This window comes from Podarcis filfolensis (assembly GCF_964270895.1).
Source record: "Podarcis filfolensis genome assembly, chromosome: 17".
NCBI classification, from domain to species: domain Eukaryota; kingdom Metazoa; phylum Chordata; class Lepidosauria; order Squamata; family Lacertidae; genus Podarcis; species Podarcis filfolensis.
Window position 1 is genome coordinate 36937890 of NC_139621.1, and position 15096 is coordinate 36952985.

Consider the following 15096-nt stretch of genomic DNA (forward strand, 5'->3'; position numbering starts at 1 on the left):
ACAAAGATCAGATTATTGTATATTGGCAATGAGGACTACAGGGCAAAACTGGGTGTGCTAAATGCTGAGATAAGGCTTCATTTACTACGAGCTAATAGTACACTAATAGCTAAATGAGCATACTTTTTATACAATAAGGAACTGACGCTGTATTCTTTGGCTCCAGGACTAATGGTACCAAGTTGGATCATGACTTGCTGTTACATGAATGGAAGGGCTCCTTCTGTTTGTGGAAGAGACTCTGATCCAGCAGAGGCTCCTGCTGGAGGAATTAAGAGAGAGGCAAGTGTCACCAGTGCTCTCTGCCTCTTCCCCCCTCCCTGGTGCTGTTCCAGTGGGTCCCCCAACCCTTTGGAGCAGCATTAAAGGGGGCTATAGGTGGAAGGGCAGGGACGCGGGTGGCGCTGTGGGTAAAACCTCAGCGCCTAGGACTTGCCGATCGCATGGTCGGTGGTTCGAATCCCCGCGGCGGGATGAGCTCCCGTCGTTCGGTCCCAGCTCCTGCCCACCTAGCAGTTCGAAAGCACCCTTAAGTGCAAGTAGATAAATAGGGACCGCTTACTAGCGGGAAGGTAAACGGCGTTCCGTGTGCTGCTCTGGTGCCGGCTCGCCAGAGCAGCTTCGTCACGCTGGCCACGTGACCCGGAAGTGTCTGCGGACAGCGCTGGCTCCCGGCCTCTAGAGTGAGATGAGCGCACAACCCTAGAGTCTGTCAAGACTGGCCCGTACGGGCAGGGGTACCTTTACCTTACTATAGGTGGAAGGAAGAATAAGTGAAAATTGCCTTCCTCCTCCGTCCCAAAAAGTGTTACATGAGTGAAAGCGCTGAGCCAATCCTGGATCCAACCCACTGGTTGTCAAAAATATTTTTTTAAAAAACCAGGCAAGAGGTAGCAGTCTGGCTGGCCTCAGGAAGTTGGATGTGTGTACAGTGGTACCTCGGGTTACAGATGCTTCAGGTTACAGACGCTTATGGTTACAGACTCCGCTAACCCAGAAATAGCACCTCGGGTTAAGAACTTTGCTTCAGGATGAGAACAGAAATCGCGCCGCAGTGGTGGCAGCGGGAGGCCCCATTAGCTAAAGTGGTGCTTCAGGTTAAGAACAGTTTCAGGTTAAGAATGGACCTCCAGAACGAATTAAGTTCTTAACCCGAGGTACCACTGTATTCTGCAAAGCCAGGAGGAAATACAGTCATACCTTGGGAGTCGAACGTTTTTACTCCCGAATGCCGCAAACCCGGAAGTGAGTGTTCCGGTTTGCAAACTTTCTTTGGAACCTGAACATCCAGCGTGGCTCCCAATTGGCTGCAGGAGCTTCCTGCAGCCAACTGGAAGCCGCGCCTTGGTTTTCGAATGTTTTGGAAGTGGAATGGACTTCCAGAACGGATTCCGTTCGCGACTGTATGGCTATCTTGCTGTAGAATCGGCACTGCCAATTTCCTGCTTTAAAATATAAATTAGTGGATTCTCAAGTTATGGCTTCTGAATCAATTTTCAAGTATTCTTTAATGGGAATAATAAAGGAAAAGGGGAAAGGGAGCTTTCTTCGAGGTTTCCATCACATGCTGAAGAGGAACCCCTTAGCTCTAAATAAGGATAGCTCTAAATAGGGATCTGCATTAAAAAAACCAACAGCTTGCCTCTTCACCAGTGCAAGTGGCTGCAGCAAACTAGAAAGAACCTCTTGTGTGCAGGCCCCACCTCACCCTCCCTGGTGCACTTAGCCTGTGCTGAATTGCCATCCTAGAAGAAAAGTGCAACAGCTGAGTTTAAAACAGGGCTGCCAACTATTTAATTTTGAGGTGATGGTCTTCAATTTAAGAGAGGTTAAGAACCACTAATGTAAATCACATGGAGCAAATTTTATGATGTCTCCTGTATATTTACTAGTCTTTGGAATTATATGCCTGCGCAATCACTGGTACGTTTCTGTGAACACGCAAGCTTGCATCTGCTGTTTTTCTGTCTCGGGTTTCTCCTGCCGCTGGGGAGCCAAATTGCTCCTCAACCTTATAATTACGGTTATAATAATGTAACGAGATGAACGGCAAAACATTAACTCGCCAGGTTGTATCAGACAAGATTCCTACTGACCCATGAGATAATTGTCTAGCCATGCCCTTTTATCTGTTGTCTGCACATATTTCATCTCTAGATGTTGATCACTGGCCATCCCGAGTGGGTCGAATGAGCACTGGAGTCTAACAACATCGAGAGGGTAGCACGTTAGCTGCCTCCAATCTAGACTTGGTGTTCCTGCCAAATTGGCCAGACGTACTATACTTTCCCATGTATAACACGCCCCCGTGAATAAGACACCCCCTGTTTTTGGGGACTCCAATTTCAGAAAATGGCCCAAAGTTGTTGAGCTTTTTTTGGGGGGGGGGGGATTGGAGTTGTTGTTGTTGTCTTTTCTTTTTGCGGGGGAATGCAATAAATCACTAATGGTTGCAATCGGTGGTCGCGGCTGCTCGATGACAATCACTCGTGTCTGCAACAAGCGTCTGCCCGATCGCCAACAGCGGAAGTAAATAACAAGCACAATTGCCACAGTGGCAGCCAATCTTCAGCAGCCCTTGACACAGCAACCAATCACACACACATTTATCTGCAGCCAATACAAATAAACCCTTGCCGCAGCCACCAATCGCACACCAAATCGCCAATGACAATCAGCAGCTCACAGCTGCAACCAATCACCCGTCACCCTTATACTACCGGTGTATAAGACGCCCCCAGTTTTTAAACCTTATTTTAGAGTGAAAAACCCACTGCCAGCCAGGGCAGACATTACCAAACTAGATGGACCAATTGCCTCCCTCGGTATTCAGCAGCTTCATATTTATATACCGTATTTTTCGCTCTATAGGACACACTTTTTCCCTCCTAAAAAGCAAGGGGAAATGTGTGTGCGTCCTATGGAGCGAATGCAGGGGGGAGGCAGGCAGGAAAAGCCCCCAAGAGCCGCATACAAGCTCCGTGCGGCTCTTGCGGGCTTTTCCCCAGGAGGGAGAAGGGACTGACTGGCCGCATCAGTCCCTTCTCCCACCTCGTAGAAAAGCTCGCAGGAGCCGTGTGCTCCTTAAAGGGTGCGTGGCTCCTGTGGGCTTTTGCGGAAGATGGGGGAATTCCCCCACCTCCGGCAAAAGCAGGGAGAAGGTCTGGGAGAAGCGCACAGGCTGCCTGCAGCCTGTCCGCTGCTCCCAGAGCTGGGGGGGGGGGAATCATATATTTTTCCTTGATTTCCCCCTCTGAAAACTAGGTGCGCCCTATGGTCAGGTGCGCCCTATGGAGCGAAAAATACGGTACATAACTGGTAGAGCAAGAGACTCTTAATCTCAGGCTTGTTGGTTAAAGCCCCATGTTGGGCAAAAAGATTCCTTTGTTGCAGGGTCTTGGACTAGACAGGATGACGTTTGTGGTCCTTTCAAACCTTACAATTCTATGATGCTATGACAACAAGCCACTGCCATGGGGGTGGGGAATCTATAAGGCCTCCTTAGATGCTGTTGGACTTCAACTCCCATCAGCCCCAGCCAGCATATTCTCATGCTCAGGGATGATGGGAGATGGAGTCCAGCAACATCTGGAGGGCCGCAGGTTCTCCAGGAAGCGATACTGAAGTGAGCAGTCATTGAGAGTGCTGCGCCAATGCAATGAAGTATTCTTCTGTGAAAAGCATGCTAATAAAAATGAGAGAACTTACCTGGAGTAGGTCCTGGCCTATAAGAATAATGGATGTTAGTTTTTGCCCTGTGCACTGATGTACAACCCTGTACGTGTCCACCTGGAATCATAGAATTGTAGCGTTGCAAGCGTCAACTAGTCTTAACACCCTGCAAGGCAGGAATCTCAATGGAGAAATCCAGTAAGTCTAGCTGCCTTAAATGGAATTTATTCCCAGGGTAAGTGTGTATAAGATTGCCACATCGTTGTAGTAATTAATTGTGGCATATATCATTTGTTAAATTCTTTGTCATTTTTATTCTTATAGATTTGTGGACGCCCAAATAAGCAATTTGAGCAGTGCTATTTAGATAAAGGCCAAACATATATAATTGAACTTTCAACCCACTCGCTGGCTCACTTTTCCTCCATGTGATGCTTCCCTTAGCAGACGATGGTCATGGGTTCTGCTCGCTAGCTGTACAATTTGTGTGTTCAGCTAGAGCCAATTTGTGGATAGCTATGCTGGATTAGCCCACAAAAAAAACGAGGTAAGAGCAGCACCAAAGAGGTTTAAGCAGATGGCGCTACTGTGCCGGAAAAGTTCGCCAACAAACTTTTTCAGCAGGGGGGCAGTCTACTGTCCCTCAGACCTTGTGGGGGTCCGGACTATATTTTTTTGGGGGGGGGAATTGAACGAATTCCTATGCGCCCAAAATAACCCAGAGATGCATTTTAAATAAAAAATTCTACTCATGTAAAAACAAGCCGATTCCCGGACCAACCGCGGGCTGGATTTAGAAGGCGATTGGGCCGGATCCAGCCCCCGGGCCTTAGTTTGCCTACGCATGAGATAGAGGTTGGGAAATAGGTAGGGAGATAGGGAGTGAGAGGAGAGAGAGTTGGTTCTGAGTAGAAACATCCACTCTGAGGAACATATCACAAGCTTGAGAAAGGAGTCTCTGAGCTTAAGTGTGAAGGACAGTGTGTAGTGTCCTGTAAGATTACTATGCCAGGAATTAACTGGGAGGCTGAGCCAGGAGAAGTAGAAGCTGTGAGTCTACTTAGGTCTCATTTCAGTCAGAAGGGGAGAGAGTCTTCTACAAAAAGAGAAGACCCCCAAACCAGTTAAGAGGGGTGTGGTGAACCCTTGGATCTGTTACTTGGAGTACCTCAGGAGTAGGGTTGTCTAAGGGGTTTTCTGTGTAACTGACAGAAAATTCCACCTTGTTTAAGAACCAAAGTATTAAGCAGCAACAGCTGTGCAACAACTGAGAAAGAACTGAAGTGAAATAGCATTACAGTCATACCTCGGGTTGCAGATGCTTCAGGTTGCGTTTTTTCGGGTTACAGACCCGCCGAAACCCAGAAGTACCAGAACGGGTTACCTCCGGGTTTCGGGGGTTGCACATGCGCAGAAGCGCTGAATCGCAACCCGTGTGTGCGCAGACGCGCCGCTGCAGATTGCGAACGTGCATCCCGCACGGATCACATTCGCAACCCGAGCATCCATGTATAATCTGAAGTATCCTATGTTTTACCCACTTGTGTCATAAACTTCCTGTGTTTAATAAAATCTTTCTTGTTTATTTGATCAAATCCTGCCTGAGACTCCACATTATTAAGTTTTCCCTCATACAAGTCCCCCACAAGGTAATGTGGGGTAGTTTGTGGGAATCTGTGTAATTGGTGTTCTGTGAGGTGGGTGCATTATATTTAAGTGAGGGTGGGCCCAACGGTGCCAGGGGAGAAAGTGCCGTTGCTGCTACATATTCAGGCCCTCCAAGTGTCCCTATTTTCCAGGGACATTCCCAGATTTACAGAAGCCGTCCCGGTTTCTGATTTGTTCTCAGAATGCCCTGCTTCTCCTTAGGACGTCCCTGTTTTCATCAGAGAAATGCTGGAGGGTGTGGAGTTATGCACCCCCAAGCCAAGGAGATAAGTACCGTATTTTTCGCTCAATAAGACGCACTTTTTTCCTCCTAAAAAGGGGAAATGTCTGTGCGTTTTATGGAGCGAATGCACTGGGCGGCAGAGGGATCCCTCGGCTACCGCTGCAGTCACAAGCTGAGGGATGTCTCCGCAGCCGGAGCCATGGCTCCCGTCCGTCGCTCGCTGTGAAGCCAGCAGAACAAGAGCTGCTGCGCAGCTATTGCTCTTTTTCTGCTGGCTTCAGCGATAGCTGCACAACGGCTCTTGCTCTCCTGGCTTCACAGCGAAGCGGGAGGCGGGACGGACGGGAGCAAGCAAAGCGAGAGCCGCTTACACGGCTTCTGTCCCGCTTTGCGCAGCTCTCACTTTGCTTGCCCATCCTTCCTCCCACCTCGCTGTAAAGCAAGCAAAGCACTTGTCCCGGTGTCTCCTCCTCCTCTTTTACAGTGAGGCGGGAGGAGAGATGGGCAAGCAAAGTGAGAGCTGCGCAAAGCTGGAGAGAAGCCATGTAAGTGGCTCTCGCTTTGCTTGCTATAAGCAAGAAAAGCGAGAGCCGCTTACATGCTCTGCACAGAATATTTTTTTTCTTGTTTTCCCCCTCTAAAAACTAGGTGCGTCTTATGGAGTGAAAAATACGGTAACTATGCAACCTTTAGAAGACAGCTGAAGGCAGCCGTGTATAGGGGAGAGTTTTTAAAGTTTAATGTTTTGTTATGTTTTTATATATGTCGGAAGCCAGAGTGGCTGGGGCAACCCAGTCATATGGGCAGGGTATAAAATCTGGAACAATCTATCTTAAATGCTATAACTGCTTCCAACACGTGGGGATTCCCAAATCTCTGCTAGGAAGAGTGAAGGAGTGAGTCACCGGGTGCCATTTCTGTGTCACTGTTAGCTATACTTGCCTCGCCGATCGATACGTGGTACCATGACAATGCCTTCATTGATGGGTGCCATTTTCTCCTTGCCGCTTCAGAGTCCCCAATAGACTTGGCAAGCATTTATTGGCCTTGCTGCTGCGCTTTAAAAACAAGAGACAGTTTATAAGGTGAGGAAATTGAATCTGGTCTGGATAAATCATGAGGAAGGGGTTTAAGAAAGCGAGTCTTAAACTATGGCTCTGCAGAAAAACAAATTAAAATCTCACATCTAGGCATACCAAATAATTCAACCGATCTAAACTTTGTAAACCATAAATTGGGGTTTTCTTTTTTGTTTTGCATGATTTAGTCTTCATTTCTCTCTTTTGCCAAATTTTGTTTGAGTTTTGCAAATTATGTGATGAGTGAGCAAACAGATTCATCTGCAAGGAAGCCTTTTAAAAAATCAGATATTTTATAGACATTAAACCCAAATTCTGCTTCTTAAATAAGTCATGAAAGCTAAAATAAGTTTACCCTGAAATTGAGTCTTTTTTTCAAACAGCTTGTCCCAAACTGGCAGCATTCACAAGGTGGGCAAGACAGGCCAGATTTGTAGGGACTCTTCCTTTCACTATTAATTTGTATATTTTTTTCAATAATATCCAGAATTTCTATTACTTTGCCCCTTGAACCCATCTGAGGAAACAGTGGATGTTGCTTGTATTGTACCTTAGGCCTTCTAAATGAATTGACTTCGGAATCTTGGTTCTAGTCCCAGTTCCTCTTAATATTGTATCCAAATCACATTTGACCCAGTAAGTGTTAATATTTAATTAGTGAATCCATATTTATAATCCAACAGCTTCCTTTGCTTTTAACCAAGAAAAGGGTTGGCAGACAAGTGAACTTACTGGTCAGATATTGTCAATTGATCATCTATGATCTGGCTGTGGTTTAATATTGTCAAATATTCAGTGAAGCCAAGAGTTCAGTTTTCCTTTTTTTATTTAATTGTGACACAGTTTTGTTTTCTTTTGTTTTAAGCAGGAACAGGGATAAGGGCTTCCGGTTTGTTAGCCTTGCAGCAGTCGGGGCCAAAACTAATAGCACAGCTCCTTCTGATCATCTATAAATAACTGGAGGTATCTCAACACAGGCAGAAAAACAAAGGAGGGAAAGAATGATGATGATGATGATGATGATGATGATGATGATGATGATGATTATAATAATAATAATAGTAAGAAGAAGAAGAAGTGCTAAAGGTCAACATTTTGAAATACAGTTCTGAGATGTTTGCTTTTGTGATGTTTAACGTGTGGCCTTAAATTGTATCTTGTAGTTTGATATGTGGCTTGTAAACTACTTTGGGAAGACTTTTTTGAAAAGCAGTATACAAATTATGCTACCTACATGCCTACGTACAGTTCTGCATAGAAACATCACAGATGTAATTTCGTCATTTCAAATCTTTTGGCTCAGTGTGTGTGTGTGTGTATGTGTGTGCGTGCGCACGGGCACACACCTCCGATGAATGGTATTTTTGGTTTTTATTTCAAGTTCGTTCAAAGCAGTGGCACTCTTAAATCCTACCACAAACCTGCTTGTTGGTGTTGTCATGGAGGGTGATACATTTTCTTTAGCGTTTTTAAATCGGTTTGACATTATTTGTCGTTGTATACTGGATACTTTCTTTGAGCAGTATCAGGAAAGTGGGTGAAAATAGGACAAGCTCTTAGAATTTAGTATCCACACTTTCCCCACCCTTCTCAAATGCTTTCTTTTTCAGTCCAAGAAGATACTGGGTTGTTGTTTTTTTGGTAGAATCTGGTAAAGCTATCTAGCACCTGTTACATTAAGGTGAAACGATGCAAACATTCAGCCCAGATATTATTCAGAGCAGCAGTTCCTTTGCCAGCAAGCAGCATGTAAAACAGAAATGCTATCCAGAGTTCACTTACAGACCTGTTCTGAAGGCATATAGATGCTACCCTAAGACCAGTATCTGCTAGAAAATTAATATGTCAGTGTATGAAACTAAAGGAAGAAGAATCCATTTTATGTCATCCTGTGAAAGTCTAGAGTGAAATAAATGAATGCAATTAGAAGGCTATCCAGGCTGAAATTGCCTTACAAGCTTGCTATCAAAACTGGGTGATGTGTCACCGTTCAGCATTATCCTGATGCTCAGCTCAGATACAAATTCCCACGCCACCCGCTGCCCAAATACGGAGGGCTGATTTATCTAATTTAGGACTGTCCTTTTTAAAGCCGGCTGGCTTTTGCTTCTGTCGCCTGTTTTTCTCCGTAAAAATCACGACAGCCTAGGACTTGAAATACATTTAACGCTCGCCCAGAAGCTCACTCACCTCCATCGAGCAGGGAGCTAATGATTCTTTTGTTTGCATCTCTCTCCTTTTGAAACCTGCCTCTCGCACAGCCTCATTCCTCCGGCGCACACATTGATGAGGGAAGCTCCCAGGATCAGCTAACAGAGCAAGGCTGGCTCCGTTAGTGGGAAATCGCAGGCCTCGTATTTTAGCAGCTTGAAGGCTCTCATTGTTGTGCTCGCAGTTCCGTCCCTCGGATGCGCCCTCCTTATTCATAGGCATTTCACAACGGCGATCTTACAATATCGTCGGGCATTCGGTGGGGAGAAACGGGGAATATTGGCAAATCCTGCGTGGAAAATTAAAACCAGAACCTTCCCCCTGGCAGTTTGAGATTAAATGTGAGATCTTCCCTTTGTAGCTTGACCTTTGCTCCGTGATTTACTTTTAAAACTACGGGTGGAACAAGCTTTTTGTGTCTGTGCTACTTGCTTTTAGATTAAACATCAGACTGGTTTCCGTTGCCTGAAATGGGGGGTGGTTTAGACAAGCTGTCAGATCAGTTAGATTTCAGCACAGCTTAAGGAAAATCCTCCTGGCAACATTGTGCTCTTTGCTCATCCCGACGTTCTCCTGTTCCATCTTGCTCCCAAGGCCAAGTAATTCTAACACTGAGGCTTTGTTCTGCTTATCCAAACATCTTCTGATTTCAAAAATACTGGCTCCCAGGCCAGATCCATGGAGAGAGCCTGGGCTGAATCGGATGAATAAGTTTCAAGGGTGGGAGTGGAGCATGGTAGCATCCGGAGTTTTCTGACTTTTCAGACCCTTGTACTGGTTACCTGAGATCACACCATTTTTTAGAGGTCACTTAGAAGAGAAGAAGAAGAAGAGTTTGGATTTGATATCCCGCTTTATCACTACCCGAAGGAGTCTCAAAGCGGCTAACATTCTCCTTTCCCTTCCTCCCCCACCACAAACACTCTGTGAGGTGAGTGGGGCTGAGAGACTTCAGAGAAGTGTGACTGGCCCAAGATCACCCAGCAGCTGCATGTGGAGGAGCGGAGACGCGAACCCGGTTCCCCAGATTACGAGTCTATTGCTCTTAACCACAACACCACACTGGCTCTTAGATCAATGTTTCTCAAACTTGGGTCGCCAGCTGCAACTCCCATCATCCCTGACCGCTGGTCCTACTAGCTAGGGATGATGGGAGTTGTAATCCAACAACAGCTGTTTGAGAAACACTGACTTGGGCTGGCAACCCTAAGGCATTGACATTGCTTAATATAGTACAGTTGAGGGGAAATGTGTCTGGAAGTTATATAGCAGTCCTGGAGTTCATGGCTCCCAGCTTTTTAAAACCTGCCAGCTCTCACCTAAAGAGCAGGGGAAGTTGAACATTTGAGTTGGCTAGCACTTGTCCTACTTGGGCTGGATGCTGGACCCCGCAGAGAAGGCAACAAGGCAGGTCAGGGGTTGGTGGATCATGGATAGCTCTGACAGAAGCTGAGAGTTGACTCAGCCTTTTAAAGATTCTGGTTCTAGGCTACCTTGCTCAGGTGCCACTCCCTGGTGGCTAACTTTAGGTTCTTAAAGGGCCAACCCTCTGATCAGAGGATGGGCACTCCTGCTGGCATGCTCCCTGAACCGCAGGACCATTTAGGTCCACTTGGAGGCATTTGGTTCCTCAGTGCCTGTGGAGTCTGAGCTCTGGCCCTACAGATATGGGAAGTTCTTCCGGGGGCTCATGTTCACGAGGCTGTTGTCCCCTGATCACCAGAAGCAAGCTCGGAGCCCTGCTCCCTGGTCTGGCTCCATAGCTGGAGACTCTGCAACCTCTAAGTCCAAGTCCTAACTGGAGATGGACTCTGGGGTTATGACACCACCACTGCTTGGTTGCAAAATCCTTCTTTGTGAGGTACTCTCCGAGGTCCTGGAAAGCCTACCCTCGTTGTTTCCTACACAAACTGGACTTTCCTCAGCTCCCTGTAGCCTTTTCATCTGGCTGGGGAAAGGAGATATGCCGTAAACGGGCCAGCTTGTGAGCCTGTTGCATATACAGTTCAGCTACACTGATATAATACTGTTGCTGTGATGCATAAAATATAATGTGCCTGCAGTCCCATCTCACATGCGGGATCAGATGCGTGACATCCCTTTGTCCAAATACCGGTGCCAGTTCATTCTTCTATAGATACGCATGGTATGATAAAAATCCTCTCACGATAGATTTGTTGCATTGCCAAACTCAGTAAGATATTTTGATGTCCTCCACCTCCTTTTGTGAAGCCAGCACGTGCTGTATTTGGCTGACACAAAACTAAAGTTAATTATTTTTTTGCTTGTTCGCTGTGTAAGTAAATATTTTAATAGTACATAGGGGAGCATCTGGCAGAGACACAGCTAACTAACCTCAGGGTACAGAACTGTTTTCTCCCCTCAAAGGTGTACTCTTCCTTGAATGAACAACTTGAAAGTTTTGCTTAGTTACCAAAAGTGGCTCCATGCATAAAATCATCTATGATCGTTTTCAGAAAATTGAGGCCATGTGGTTTGCTCATACAATAATATTGCATTTAAGACAATACTTATTTCATTTGTATACCACCTTTCTGCCAAGGCACCCAAGGCAGTTTAAAATTTAAAGTAATAAGGTAAATGATAACATGTAAAATTGGGGTGAAGGAAATCAGTCGGATTGGAGCAGAACCTGATGCTGTCTGTATCTGCCTTCCGTCCACTCTTCCTCCTCCCCCGCTGTGAGAAGCCAAGTTACAGGGAAACAGGCAGAGGGCCTTCTCGGTAGTGGCACCCGCCAGATGTCAAAGAGAAAAACAACTACCAAACTTTTAGAAGACATCTGAAGGCAGCCCTGTTTAGGGAAGCTTTTAATGTTTGATAGGTTATTGTATTTTAATATTCCATTGGAAGCCGCCCAGAGTGGCTGGGGAAACCCAGCCAGATGGGCAGGGTATAAATAATAAATTATTATTATTATTATTATTATTATTATTGACAGGAAAGTCATGTCTATGATCTTGGAAGTCTGATGGGTCATTTGCTCATGCAGGTTGTCGTTTTATGAATAGTACGCATGATTGCTCTGGCCCAAAGTCTTCGCATTTAATGGGGAATTGACTTGGTTTGCAGTGGATCTAATCAAATGTTTTCTGCAGGGAGGCCAATGGGACACTTCATTACAATTTCACCAACCTAGATAACTTCATGGATCTTCTTTGGGAAAACAAGCTACGTCCAGGTAAATCTAATCACTTGTTTTTTTTATAAAAAAATACTGCCAATTCTAAACTCCGTTAAACAATGTATAGCTTAAGTTGTTTGGAGTTCTGTACAGTGCTTTGCTTTCTTTGAGAACAGCAGAAATTTAACACGCCGATGTTAAGTTAAACTTCCACCAACTTTAATGAGCAAGGGGCAAGGGCAAATTGTGAGTTTCTGCAATCTCTGCAATAGTATAAGCCCTGAAGTGTAGGCTCCCAACTCAGCTGAATGGTGTCCTTTTACTTTGGAACTCAAGGGAAACGCATGGCTTGCCAGAAGTACATGTGAAAAGGATCTAGGGGTTTTTTTTAGCTGAGAAGTTTAGCTGGATCGAGGCGGGTCAGGGCTGCTGATTCTTCTAGCCCTGTCAGCAGCCTTCGACATGGTCGATCACGAACTCCTGGACCACCGCCTTGCCGACGTGGGGATCCAGGGCACAGTCCTCCAATGGCTACGCTCGTTTCTCTCTGGTCGGGGACAGAGGGTGGCGCTTGGGGGGGAATTGTCATCGCGCCACTCCTTGGTGTGTGGAGTGCCTCAGGGTGTGATTCTCTCCCCGATACTTTTTAACATCTTTATGCGCCCCCTCGCCCAGCTTGTCCGGAGTTTTGGGCTGGGTTGCCATCAGTATGCCGATGACACCCAACTCGTATCTGTTGATGGATGGCCACCCTGACTCGGCCCCAGACACACTGACCAGATGTTTGGAAGCTGTGGCTGGATGGTTACGTGGGAGCCGGTTGAAGTTAAATCCTTCGAAGACAGAGGTCCTCTGGCTGGGACGGGACGATATGGGATTGAGGGGGCAACTCCCATCTCTTGCAGGGGTGCAATTAGTGCCAGCACCGTCCGTTAAGAGTTTGGGTGTAATCTTCGATACCTCCCTCTCTATGGAGGCGCAGATTACAGCTACAACAAAGGTGGCATTTTTTCATCTCCGCCAAGCTAAGCAGTTGGCTCCTTATCTCTCTCGCCCTGACCTAGCCACTGTGATCCACGCGACGGTCACCTCCAGACTGGATTATTGTAACTCACTCTACGTAGGGCTGCCCTTGAGACTGACCCTGAAACTCCAGCGGGTGCAGAATGCCGCGGTGAGACTCCTTATGGGGTCTTCGCTGCGAGATCACATTCATCCGGTACTATACCAGCTGCACTGGCTCCCGGTGGAGTACAGGATCAGGTTTAAGGTGCTGGTTTTAACCTTTAAAGCCCTATACGGCCTAGGACCCTCGTACCTACGGGACCGCCTCTCCTGGTATGCCCCACAGAGGAACCTACGGTCTGCAAATAAAAACATCCTGAAGGTCCCAGGCCACAGAGAAGTTAGGCTGGCCTCAACTAGAGCCAGGGCTTTCTCGGCTGCGGCTCCAATCTGGTCACAAGAGACTAGGGCCCTGCGGGACCTGACATCTTTCCGCAGGGCCTGCAAGACAGAGTTGTTCCACCAGGCCTTTGGTCAGGGCGCAGCCTGACCCCCCTCCTCTGGCAACCTGCACAGAATTTTGCTTACCGGTTGCCATCAATTTGATTTTAATTAATTTTTATAATGAAATGTTCTTAAAATGTTGGATTATTTGATTGTTTGATTATTTGATTGTTGTTAGCCGCCCTGAGCCCGGCTTTGGCTGGGGAGGGCGGGATATAAATAAAAATTTTTATTATTTATTATTATTATGAGTCAGCAGTGTAATGCAGCAAAAACAGATAATGCTATTCATGACTGCATCAACAGAAGTATAGTGTTCTGATCAAGGGAAGGAATAGCTCTGCTTTATTCTGCCTTGGACACAGGAGTCCTGTGTCCAGCACTGGGTGCGACAATAGAAGAAGGATATTGACAAGATAGAGCATGTGCAGAGGAAGGCAACCAAGATAGTCAAGGATCTGGAAACTAAGCCTTAGGAGGAACAATTGAGGGAGTTGGATATGTTTAGCCTGGAAAAGAGACTGAGAGGAGAGATGGTAGCAGTCTTCAAATATCTAAAGAGCTGGAACAAGTTTGTTTTCTCCTGCTCTGGAGTGTAGGACCCAAAGCTTCAAGTTGCAAGAGGCGATTCCAAGTCAACATCAGGAAGAACTTTCTAACAGTAAGAGCCGTTCAACAGTGGAATGGACTCTAGAAGGTGGTGAACTCTCCTTCCTCGGAAGTTTTTAAGCAGAGTTCGGATGACCATCTGCCATGAATGCTTTAGTTAAGATTCCTGCATTGCAAGGGGTTGGACTTGATGACCCTTGGGGTCCCTTCCAACTGTAGAATTCTATGCTGTCAGGGGCTGGACTGAGGAGGAATGGTGGGGACCCCCCCGGGCCCCTTCCTGCACCTTCCCAAGAATAGGAGGACAGTATAGATTTAGAGGACACGGGTGGTGCTGTGGGTTAAACCACAGAGCCTAGGACTTGCCGATCAGAAGGTTGGTGGTTCAAATCCCTGCGACGGGGTGAGCTCCCGCTGCTCGATCCCTGCTCCTGCCCACCTAGCAGTTCGAAAGCATGTCAAAGTGCAAGTAGATAAATAGGTACCACTCTGGCGGGAAGGTAAACGGCGTTTCCATACGCTGCTCTGGTTCGCCAGAAGCGGCTTAGTCATGCTGGCCACATGACCCGGAAGCTGTACGCCAGCTCCCTCGGCCAGTAAAGCGAGATGAGAGCTGCAACCCCAGAGTCAGCCATGACTGGACCTAATGGTCAGGGGTCCCTTTACCTTTACCATATAGATTTAGAACAGTGGTTTGCAGAAGGCCATAGTATAGAGGCTGCAGAGGGGGATAGCTGGGAAATATTGGGAGAGGAACAGCAGAAAGAAGAAGCACCAGGGGAGAGACAGCTGACAAACTAAATGTCTTTGGAAAGCTTTCCTGATACCCCCTCTCCCAGGACCAGGTGGGCATTGAGAGTAGTAGAACAGAGTGCTCAGAGGCAGAAAGCTCAGATCAGCCGGCGCAGGGATGACGTAGAATAGGAGAGATGGAGCAGGTTGGACTTCAGTCAGAGCAATGCCATTATTTAATAGAGACT

The 15096-nt window shown here is 46.6% G+C and overlaps 1 protein-coding gene across 2 annotated transcripts in view; it reads left to right on the forward strand.

Annotated features, from left to right (window-relative positions):
- IDUA (alpha-L-iduronidase) overlaps positions 1–15096 on the forward strand; it is a 57925-nt gene that overhangs the window by 21413 nt on the left and 21416 nt on the right. Inside the window, exons 1-2 of one of the 2 annotated variants that reach the window (XM_083593372.1) lie at positions 10799–10999; positions 11973–12055. In XM_083593372.1, the coding sequence (XP_083449498.1) occupies positions 10905–10999; positions 11973–12055 (178 nt within the window). In that variant the 5' untranslated portion in view covers positions 10799–10904. Of the gene's footprint in view, positions 1–10798; positions 11000–11972; positions 12056–15096 lie in introns of those variants that run through there. The other variant, XM_083593371.1, reaches the window with a different exon arrangement.